The sequence below is a fragment of the Myotis myotis genome, unplaced genomic scaffold (assembly GCF_014108235.1).
Source record: "Myotis myotis isolate mMyoMyo1 unplaced genomic scaffold, mMyoMyo1.p scaffold_m19_p_2, whole genome shotgun sequence".
NCBI lineage: Eukaryota > Metazoa > Chordata > Mammalia > Chiroptera > Vespertilionidae > Myotis > Myotis myotis.
Genome location: NW_023416324.1, coordinates 54,312,342 through 54,324,793, shown reverse-complemented (window position 1 = coordinate 54,324,793; position 12,452 = coordinate 54,312,342). Strand labels below are relative to the sequence as shown.

Here is a 12,452-nt window from a genome sequence, read left to right as displayed (position 1 = left end):
GCATTGATCAGCTGCCTCCTGCACACCCCCACTGGGGATGTGCCCGCAACCAAGGTACATGCCTTTGACCGGAATCGAACCTGGGACCCTTCAGTCTCTAGGCCGACGCTCTATCCACTGAGCCAAACCAGCTAGGGCAACATTTGAATATTTTTAATAGTAGCATAAGCATAATTATATATAACTAGAGGCCCAGTGTATGAAATTCATGCATGAGGGGGTGTCCTTCAGCCTGGCCTGCACCCTCTCACAATCCGCGACCCCTCAGGGGATGTCAGACATCCCTCTCACAATCCAGGACTACTGGCTCCTAAACGCTCCCCTGCCTGATCGCCCCAACCCCTCTGTCTGCTTGCCTGATTGCCCCTAACCACTCACCTGCCTGCCTGATCACACCTAACCACTCTGCTTGCCTGCCTGATCACCCCTAACCACTCGCCTGCCTGCCTGATCGACCCTAACTGCTCGCCTGCCTGCCTGGTCACCCTAACCTCTGCCTCGGCCCCTGCCACAGCAGCTTCATCCAGAATGATGTCTGGAAGGTCATTCAGCTGTCCGGTCTAATTAGCATATTATGCTTTAATTATTATAGATTTACCAAACATCATGGTGATAGATGGTATAGCAAGGAATTATGCAACTGAGAAATGTACTAAACCTGGCCCTCTGACATTTTATTATATGTTTAGCCCAACAGTCATGATACACACCTCTAAGCACAGTACTAACTCAAGAACTTTTTAATCTAATTCAGCTAGTTAAAAATGTGTTAATATGAAAGAAGTATTAAAAATACACTTAGTCTAGCTTATAAAGAAACACTAGAGTGCTGATTCAGGTAAAGTCATTTGTTTGGGAAAATATTTCAGCAAATCATTTTACATTTATTCTCTGATTTCCATTTGTTTTTTTCCATTCCTCCTTTTCTTACATCTTCAACAGTAAAGGGAACTTAATGAATTTGGTCTAGTCATCACCTTTACTGAACGTGTCTCATATCTATGTTAGAGGATGGGCAATAAGCAACACCTAAATTTCTAGAGATTCTCATTGGAATTCTTATTACTTCCCTATTTCTCAGCATGGTTGATGGCTCAACACCCATAATCACATTTAACCCTTCCCTTAGTTTGGCAGAGCTGCCATAACAAAGTAACACAAACAGGATGGCTTAAAATAACAGAAATGAATCGTCTCAGAGTTTTGGAAACTAGAATCAAGTTTCCAGCAGAGCAATGCTCCCTATGAAACCTGTAGGGGAATCCTTCCTTGCCTCTTTCTAGCTTCTAGTAGTTTTCTAAGAACCGTAGTGTCACGCCAATCTTCTGTAATCACATGGCAATCTCCTTATAAGGACACTAGTCATATTCAATTAGGGGCCCACCCTACTAGTATAACCTTATCTTAACTAATTACATTTAAAATTATCCTATTTCCAAATAAGGTCACATTCTGAGGTACAGAGGGTTAGGACTTCAGGTATCTTTTTTGGGGTGTGTGTGGGGGGAGGGGGGAAGCGGCAATTCAACCCATAATACCTCCTTTGAGTAAAAAAGTGATGAGTCACTAATCTTGTTAATCTGTCACTAAATCTCCTTAGTAGCTTGCAAATCAGTATCTTCTCTCTTCCAGGAGTCACTCTACTCTCTCCATTTTTCTCTCCTCCTCCCCTCATCCCCACAATTCTGTTCTACTCTCACTGCTTCTACCTTTAACGGTCAACTCTCTACTGGATTACCAAAATAGTCTCTTAAACAATCTGGTCTCCTTTACTATGGTTTCATTCACCCTTCCCCAAATCATTCATGCTATCACTCAGATGATCTTTCTAAAATGGAAATCTAATCATGCTATCCCTCCACTACCACCACCATTGCCCTCTCCCACCCTGTGAGAACAAACACTCCTTAAAACTCTTCAGGGGTGTATAGGAGAAATTTATTATAAGCACCTAGATTCATCTTTTTTGCTGCTCTATTTTGCTGCTCTCTCATACACATTCTAACCCCAGCTAAACCAAGCTGCTTTCTGTTTCATATTTCTTTGCTTTTACATATGCTGATCCTTCTAAAATGCTTTTCTCTTCCTAAATATCTGGTATACTTTACTATCTTTTAAACTCCCTTGACCCACAAAGAACTGTATACTTTTTTGTGCCACTACCCTTTTTAATATGTTCCTCTATAATTGTACTTACTACATGGTGTTTCAACTCTAATATATATATTTGCTCTTTATTACTCCTGAAATATCCACCTAAGGTCAGACATCTTTTGTACTCCTAGCACCTAGTATGTCATCTGTTCCATACTAAATTAAATCTTTAAAAAACTGACTATACCTAGTACTAGAGAACATGTGGGATAACTGGAACTCTCTCTACATGGCTGATCATAATACAAAATAGTAAAGCCACTCTGGAAAATAATTTAGCTGCTTTTTATGAAGTTAAATATATACTTATGACATGCTGGACCTATTTTACTCCTATTTAACTGAGATAAATTAAAACAACACTCACACAAACATCTGTACATGCATGTCTGTAACAGTTTTATTCATAATTACAAAAAACTAGAAACCCCAAATGTCCTTCAAAGAGTGAATTGATAAACTGTGGTGATACAAACAATAAAATACTAATCATCAATAAAAAGGCACAACAAGGATACATTCTAAAACACATTATGCTGAGTAAAATAAGCCAGTCTCAAAGGTTACATGCTATATGATTCCATTTGTTGCACATTCCGGGGAAAAACATATAGGGAAGGATTACTTAATCATTCCCTGTAATAGGGGTCAGAGAAGGAATTGACTATGCAGGTATAATACTAAGGGAGTCATTTTGGGGTGATGGAACTGTTCTTTGTCCTGGTTGTGGTAGTGGTTCCAAGAATCCATAAATGTGTACCATTTAACCAAAACTGTATATCATAAATTAATTTTACAGTATATAAATTTTAAAATAAACAAATGCATTGCTTCCTAAGCATAAACATAAGCTGCCCTTTCCCTCCCCTCCCACATATCTTACCCCTAGCCTTAAAAAAGATGACTTCATGTGAAGAGAGAAGTGGAACATACTAAAAGAATGCCTTTGAGATGGAAATTAAAGGAATTTGCTACATTATGGACATTTATCTTAAAAAGCTGGATTATGAGATAATGATTTATAATTTTAGAGAAAGGCAAAGGCGAAGAGGCCTAAAGAGGAGAGCAAATAGACCTTAAATTTTTTTTTAATGGCTTGTCTTCCTAGTATTCACCTCTTTCTATAGTACCATGACATAATAATTATATCTTCATGTACTTTGCTTATTTTATGTTTCTGTTACACACAAAAAGATTTAAAAAGTAATTTAATTTTAAGAAGATACAAATTTTTTCAGAATTCCAAATCTAAAATGAAAGAAATTAATCAGCTGCACATCAAAAGCTCTAAATGATGAAAAATTTCTTAAAAGTCTGGTTGAATCTAATATTAGGATTAAATCTAAAGGAAAACTAATACAATTAAGGAAATGATATTCAGTATATTGAATACTTTGCACCTGTCTCTACATGCCTGTTTCTCTTCCATGCCTGCTCCCCTCTGCCTTTGATTGCTTCCTCCCTTTTCTTCCCTATCCTTCCAAACAATATGCATGCCCTCTTCGTCCCCAGTGCCTCCTAGAAATTTGCCACAAGCTTAAATTATCTAACTGGTTTTAGGAATTATTGCATAAAATATTTTTCATTTCAAAGGCCATGAATTAAAATATACCTAGTAGTCAAATTCAAATACTGTGGTACTCTCTTCCTAAAACAGGACAATGGGGAATATAAGTAGTATAAGAGAATATCCTATATAATAGAAGGGTGAGCCCTGACCGTTTTGGCTCAGTGGATAGATCATCGGCCTGCGGACTCAAGGGTCCCGAGTTCGATTCCCGTCAGGGCCATGTGCCTTGGTTGCAGGCACATCCCCAGTGGGGGGTGTGCAGGAGGCAGCTGATCGATGGTTCTCTCTCATCGATGTTTCTAACTCTCTGTCCCTCTCCCTTCTTCTCTGTAAAAAATCAATAAAATATATATATTTTTAAAAGGCTAATATGCAAATTGACTGAACAGTGGAATAACTGGTCATTATGATGTGCACTGACCACCAGGGGGCAGGCACTCAATGCAGGAGTTGCCCCCTGGTGGTCAGTGCACTCCCATAGGGGAAGCGCTTTTCAACCAGAAGCCCTGAGCCGGGGAGCAGGCCTAAGCTGTCAGTCGGACATCTCCAGAGAGCTCCTGGACTACGAGAGGGCGCAGGCTGGGCTGAGAGACCCCCACCCCCCAAGTGCAGGAATATTAAACTAGAGGCCTGGTGCACGAAATTCCTGCACGGGTAGGGTCCCTAGGCCAGGCCAGCAATCAAGGCCGATCTGTGGGGCGACCAGGGGGGCGATCGGGGGGTCCCTGCTGGCACCTGCCTTGGCTGGCCAGGGCCTGTGGGCTGGGGGCAGCTTCTGCATTGAGCGAATGCCCCCTGGTGGTCAGTGAGCATCACAGTCACCAGTCGTTCCACTGGTCATTCCACCATTCAGTCAATTTGCATATTAAGCTTTTATTATATAGGATATCAAATGTAAATACTAACACTAACTTAACATTTACTCTTCCAACAGTATGTGTATAATTTGAATTATAACTTTTTCAATATAGCTTGTTACTAATATGTACTTAGAATGCTGAAAAAGTTTAATAAAGTCAAACATATTAATAATAAATTTATAAGGCAAAATATGTGTATGTCAACAAAAATAGGGCCCTAACCAGTCTGAGTAATTTTTTTGGCCAAATTACTATTAATTCTGAAGACTGCTGAATGTATGCCCTGAGTTCCAGAAACTTAATTGTCCAGGAAAAAAATAACTTCTCTATCTTAGGCCTCTGGGCTGAGATTATGGGCTGAGATTATATAAATAAGTCATTTACTGTGATGGAACTGTAAAAATAAGGTGTTTGAGAAGACAGCAGCTCTTTACAGTTACTGAACAACTGATGGTCTTCCATTTTATTTTGTCCATTTATGAAACAACAATGATCTGTGGGTAAATTCTAAAATGGTGGTGTAAGTCACACGCCTATGGAAAAATAGTTCTATAAAATGTTCTCTGTGAAACAAGAAATGAGGTAAAGAAATTTATATTATGTCCTAACTGGTTTGGCTCAGTGGATAGAGCGTTGGCCTACGGATTGAAAGGTCCTAGGTTCGATTCCGGTCAAAGGTGTGTACCTAGGTTGCGGGCACATCCCTAGTAGGAGGTGTGCAGGAGGCAGCTGATCAACGTTTTGCTCTCATCGATGTTTCTAACACTTGATCCCTCTCCCTTCCTCTCTGTAAAAAATCAATAAAATATTAAAAAAAAAAAAGAAATTGATATTACTTTTCTGCAGCCTTGGTTAACTCACCTAAAATGGCCAAAAATGAAAATATAAAAAAGAAGAAAGGTTGGTGAGTACAAAATGGCACACCTGGCTATTGGGAAACACTCCCTGCATTACACAGGCCTATGTGTTTATTTTCACAAATATACACTATACTGAATATCAAAAAGAATACTTTAAAATCCCCAATATCATTCTAACTAATTTCAGAAGCATCTAGTATTAGAATTTTGGATACTAAGTAAAAATTTATTGAGACATAAGGTATTATTGTTTTAGAGTAGCATGTAAAAAACTCACATAAGTTTCCAGACATAAAAAGAAACTTGTTTTTTTAAACTAAGATATTTATAATAACATCTTAAACCATAACTTTACCAATAAACTTAAAATAATAATGTAAGTTTTCATAAATGAAAAAAAAAGTATCATCTCATACTTTTTCCCCCTAAAAATCAATCCTTTAAATTGTTCCCATTGTTAGGTAAAAATAACAAATATTTTCTTAAACAGAATACATAGAGAATGATAATTCTAAGGTTAATATAAAGTAATTGTCAACTAAAATATAAAATTATAAAAATATCTTCTTTTGCTCTTGGGAAAAATGAATTCTATAAGATGTGAATTGTTATTCTTCTTCAGTCCTTCCTGAAACTTGCTCAGCCTTGGGAAACTCTGCTTCGTACTTCTTTTTGAGATTACTTAAATATGTTCGTAAACTGTCTGGATCCAACCGAGAGTTTCGAGCAGTTTGAACTAGCCTAGTAGCTAGATGGTACACCGCTCTCTGTCTCTCCATCTCAGGAGTACTTCTTTGATATTGCTATCATTGAAAAAATACATATATATATAATTTAAAATATGACTACCATGATTCTAATATTAAAATTTTAGTAATTTTCTATATCTTTTAATAGAAATATAGAATTCATGGGTTAGCAAATCCCTTCAACTAAATCAATTCCATCCAACTAGCAAGAATATATGAGAAGAAATAAAGATATATTATTTTGGAGAATAAAAGTTCTCAAGAGTATTTACAACTTTATGACAGATTCTTATAACCTTGAAAATCACTTTTCAATTAAAAGAAAAATCTGCTAAGTAGGTCAACTATCTCAACACAATACCAGAAAACAATAGAAAATCCACCAGAGTTATGTTCAACAAACACTTTCTCATTAAAAAGGTATGGGAAAAGAGCACTGCTCATTGCTATTCAGTATTCATAATTTCAATTGTCACCCAAGAGTACCACTCTGCTATCTCCTATATTAATCCCCCAACAGATAAGCTGGTGGAAAGAATGGGTCATCAATAAACTGCTTGTCCCTCAAGAGAGTTCATATATAAAAACTGCTAGAGCCTAAGAGAAAATACTGCCTGAAAGGCAAATTACAATTTAAAAATAAGCAACATAATTAGCTACTTAAAATTATGCCTTGATTTTCAACAAACTATTTAAGGATACCCAAGAAATAATGTTTATAATGGCAATTTTCAAATTCTTTGTAAGATCTTTATATATTCAGTCCTTGAATAATACTTCAGGGTTGGAGGTACAGCTAGAAAATTCTTCATTCACTTTTTGCCTGACCTAGATAGGGGAACCAGCATTTTCAATGTTAACTGTGTATGCAAAGTCTTAGTGAGTTTCTTTTTACTAAGGGAAATAAAATCCCTCAACTCTTTCCTAATAGCAAGCAATTCCAGATATTATTCTACTTTCACTATAGGAAAAATAAATATGATTTTGTGAGTAGAATAAGATTATCATATATTTACCCATGTACCTATTTAATACATTAATCAACTATCAGTTTATTATTTAAATAACAAGTAGTTATTGAATATCCATTGTTATCTATATTCTGAGCCCCATACCTTGTATTTACTAGTATACCTATAGGAGATACAAAAATGTCTACCTGATATGATAATGAACTCAAGATCAGTCTTATAATGTAAAAGACATATTTATAAGCAACTAATGATGTAATTATGATGAGTCCCATTAGAGAATACAAAATGCTCAAACGAAGAAGAGCTCAGATAAAGAAAAGTGTGAATATGATAGGGTATTTGGAATCAATCTTGATAGACAAGAAAAGTTTAGAAGGAAGGATATTCTGGACAAAGGAAACACCTAGAGAAGACACATTAAAAGCATGGTACAGTTATATAATCTTATTATCCAATGTCAACCCAATAAATCAATAAATTTAACTTTAAAATATTTATAAATGAGAGAGAGAGAGAGAGAGAGAGAGAGAGAGAGGCAGGAAGGAAGGAGGGAAGGAAGTAAGTTAGTTATACAATCAGGTCAGAACAACAAAATGATAATTAAATATGGCAGAAATGTAGGTTATATAGTTAAGTAATATTGTGTAAGGCTGGGGTAGTAAGCACTGATCTTTATTATTTCCTTCCTTCTGCTTACGCTGGGCTTTTCTTGTTCCTCTTTTTCTAACTCTTTGAGTTGTAGGGTTAGATAATTTATTGCCATTGTTTCTTGTTTTTTGAGGTAGGCCTGTACAGCTATGAACTTCTCTCTGAAGACTGCTTTCACTGTGAACCATAGATTTTGGATTGTTGCGCTTTCATTGTCATTTCTTCCCATGATGCTTTTTATTTCTTCTTTGATCTCTTTGGTAACCCAATCATTGTTTTAAAGCATGCTATTCAGCCTCCAGGTGTTTGATTTTTTTATTGTTTTTATTACAGTTGATATTTAGTTTTATGCCATTGTGATCTGAGAAGATGCTTGATATGATTTCTATCTTCTTGAATTTGAAGAGACTTTGCCTGTTCCCCAATATGTGGTTTATCTTTGAAAATGACCCATGTGCACTTGAGAAGAATGCATATTCTGTGGCTTTGGGGTGGAATGTTCTGAAGATGTAAATTAATTCCATCTGATCTAATAAGCATTTAGGACTGATGTTTCTCTGCTAATTTTTTGTTTAGATGATTTTTCCAGTGGTGTTAGTGAGGTATTAAAGTCCCTTACTATGACTGTATTGCTGTCAATCTCTCCCTTGATATCCTCCAGAAGTTTTTTTATGTATTTGGGTGCTCCTGTATGGGGTGCATATATGTTTATCATAGTTGTATCTTCTTGTTGAATTACTCCCTTTCGTATTATGAAGTGGCCTTCCTTATCTCTTGTTATGGCCTTCACTTTGAGGTCTAATTTGTCGATATAAGAAATACTACCCCAGCTTTTTTCCATTTCCATTCACTTGAAAAACCTTTTCCCATCCCTTCACTATCAGTCTATGTGAGTCCTTTGTTCTGAGGTGGGTTTCCTGTAGACAGCAGATATATGGATCATGGTTTCTTATCCACTCAGCTACCCTATGTCTTTTTATTGGGGCATTTAATCCATTTACATTTAAAGTTATTATTGATAGTTACTTGTTTGTTGCCATTTTTATTCTTTATGCCTGTGTTCCTTCTCCCATTCCTATTTGTTCTTTTTACAGCTGACCCTTTAGCATTTCTTTTTTTTAAATATATTTTATTGATTTTTTTACAGAGAGGAAGGGAGAGGGATAAAGAGTTAGAAACATCGATGAGAGAGAAACATCGATTCAGCTGCCTCCTGCACACTCCCCACTGGGGATGTGCCCACAACCAAGGTACATGCCCTTGACCTGAATCGAACCTGGGACCCTTGAGTCTGCAGGCTGACACTCTATCCACTGAGCCAAACCAGTTAGCCTTTAGCATTTCTTGCATTGATAGTTTGGTGGTAATAAACTCCCTTAGTCCTTCTTAGTCTATGAAGCTCCTGATTTCACCCTCAATTTTGATTGATAGCCTTGCTTGGTACAGCATTCGTGGATTCAGATCATTCCTTTGCATGACTTTGTATATTTCATTCCATTCCCTCCAGCCTGATGTGTTTGTATTGAGAAGTCAGTCGATAGACTGATAGGAGATCCTTTGTAGGTAACTTTCTGTCTCTCTCTGGCAGCCTTTAAGATTCTTACTTTGTTGTTGGTGTTTGCCAATTTAATTATAATGTTTCTTGAAGTCGATCTTTTCGGGTTCATCTTGTTTGGGACTCTGTGAGCTTCTTGGACTTGTGTGAGTTTTTGTTTCCAGATATCAGGGAAGTTTTCTGTCATTCCTTTTTAAAACAGGTTTTCTATACCTTGCTAAATTTCCTCTCCTTCTGGCACCCCTATTATGCAAATGTTGTTTTGGTGCATGTTGGCTCAAAGTTCCCTTAGGCTCTCCTCCTGTTTTTTAAGTTTTTTTTCTAGATGCTGCTCTGCTTGGGTATTTTTTCCTGCCTTGCCTTCTAGCTCACTGATGCGGTCCTCTGCTTCTTCTAGTCTACTGTTGATGCTTTCTATTGAGTTCTTTATTGCAGTAATGTCATTTTTCATTTCTTCTTGGTTCTTCTTCATTTTCTCTTGGTTTTTACATATATTGTTTAATTTGTCTTCCATCCTTTTCAGCGACCTTTTGACCATTTCTCTGAATTCTTTCTCTGACATATTGCTTGCCTCTATTTCACTTACTTCCTTTTCTGGTGATGCCTCCTTTTCTTTCTTATGTGGGCTGTTTCTTTGTCCCCCTATGATCGCTCCTCTCAGGGTTTCTGGTTATGTAGCTCTCTCTCTCCTGCATTGACTTAAAGGCACAAAATACAACACAAGACACAACGCACAGGGCACCAAACACAAATGTTTTCACAATACTAATACCCCAAATAAAGGTGACCACCAGAGAAAAGAGAATTAGGGAATAGAGATTAGTGCAAAAATGATATTGAGAAAAAGAAAAAATGTAAGAGAAAAGAGAAAAAAAATATGTATATGAGGGAAAATGCCAATAAAACAACTAATCCAAAAAATGCAAACAACAAACACCCAGATGAATCTGAGGAGGAAGAGCTTATTTCCAGGAGGTAAGGTCAAGAAATTGATTGAATGGGGAAATACTCACAATTCAGTATAGAGGAGTTAGAAAGAGAATGGCTGTATAAGAAGAAAAGTTAAAAACTAAATACAAGAAAAGAAAAAACATATATATATTGAAATATATATATATAAAAGAAAATTTATATATATATTTTATATATATAAAATTTTCCTCCTTCTTTAATCTATTTATCTATGTATTTGTTTACTATTGGAAAAGGAGGATAGAGAGTAGATAGGCCTGAGTTGGTGATTGGAAATAGTTAAGCTATTAGTAGAAGAAGAGAACAAGTGAGGAGAGGAAAACCAGAAGCAAAAAAACACACAAAAAAACTAACCAATAATCAAACAAACAACAACAAGACAGAAAGAAAGAAAAAGGAAAAAAAAAGAAAAAGAATTTAGATAGTGAAGAAAGTGAAGAGAGAAGTGTGTATGGGTTTGGAGCAGAGGAGAGGAAATTAGATGTGTGAGTAAGATCAATTTTTAACAGGGAGTAAAAAGAAAGGATAGAGAAAAACTAAAGCAGGAACAGGGTAAGAGAAACAGGACAAAAAAAGGGGAAAAGTGATAGAGTATTGGCATAAAGGAAAAATTGAGATAGAGTAAAATAATGCTAAAGGGAAAATCAAAATACAATGCATAACACTAATCCTAAAATAAAATAAAATAAAATAAAATAAAATAAAATAAAATAAAGAAAAAATAACATAAAATAAAACTTTTTAAAAAGGGTAAAATAATAGTATTAATACTAACAGTTAAAAATAAAAATATAATAAAAATAAGGTAAAATCGAATGAGAGAAAAAAATGTGTTTCTTAAGTAAAAGATAAAAAATAAAAATGTGAGGTAGTGAAGGTGGTTGGTTCACTTCCTCCACTGTTCTGCTTGGCACGTCTTTTTCCTTGCAGGTATTCAGCACAGTATTGAAGTTCCCTGGTGTCGTAAGCCACACCCTATTTTCAAGCAGGCGGATCTCTCTGCTCTCTTTGGTTCTCAGTCTTTTTTTAGTTGTGTTTACAATTTCTGCTACAGCCCCAGGGTGGCAATGTTTCTGTCTTAATATCCTGGGATAAAAGGCCTCTCTACTCTGGCTCTGTGCATGACTCTGTGCGCCACCCTGCACAGCCGGTACAGTACTTCAGGCTGCCTTTCTGGGTCCAATCCAGCTGTGGGTTAATATCTAGAATCCCCTCCTGCCAGCAGCCCTGTGGACCCCCTTCCACATTCGAGGGCTACACTGATCCCAACAGCCACGGATTTTGGGGGGCAGTCTTTCTCTGAGGCTCTAGTTCCTACTGAGCGCGTTTCTCCCTCTAGCCTGGATAGTGTAAGGAGCCTCTGGGACAACTTCAAGCATACCAACATCTGAATTATGGGGGTGCCAGAAGAAGAGAGAGGGCAAGATATTGAAAACCTATTTGAAGAAATAATGACAGAAAACTTCCCCTACCTGGTCAAAGAAATAGACTTACAAGTCCAGGAAGCGCAGAGAACCCCAAACAAAAGGAATCCAAAGAGGACCACACCAAGACACATCATAATTAAAATGACAAGAGCAAAAGACAAAGAGAGAATCTTAAAAGCAGCAAGAGAAAAACAGTCAATTACCTACAAGGGAGTACCCATACTACTGTCAGCTGATTTCTCAACAGAAACCTTGAAGGCCAGAAGGGAGTGGCAAGAAATATTCAAAGTGATGAATAGCAAGAACCTACAACCAAGATTACTTTATCCAGCAAAGCTATCATTCAGAATTGAAGGTCAGATAAAGAGCTTCATAGATAAGAAAAAAGCTAAAGGAGTTCATTACCACCAAACCAGTATTATATGAAATGTTGAAAGGTATCCTTTAAGAAGAGGAAGAAGAAGAAAAAGGTAAAGATACAAATTATGAACAACAAATACACACCTATCAACAAGTGAATCTAACAATCAAGTGAATAAATAATCTGATGAACAGAATAAACTGGTGAATATAATAGAATCAGGGGCATTGAAAGGGAGTGGACTGACTATTCTCAGGGAGGAAAGGGGTGTGGGGAGTGCGGGAAGAGAATGGACAAAAATCGTGCACCTATGGATGAGGAC

The 12,452-nt window shown here is 36.8% G+C and overlaps 1 protein-coding gene across 1 annotated transcript in view; it reads right to left on the bottom strand.

The window, feature by feature from the left end:
- Positions 1 to 6,052: 6,052 nt before the first annotated feature.
- The window catches only part of MSH4 (mutS homolog 4), an 88,651-nt gene continuing 82,251 nt past the window's right edge, over positions 6,053 to 12,452 (bottom strand). The window contains exon 20 of the mRNA XM_036348457.1: positions 6,053 to 6,247. Coding sequence (XP_036204350.1) covers positions 6,053 to 6,247 — 195 coding nt within the window. The remainder of the gene's footprint in view (positions 6,248 to 12,452) is intronic.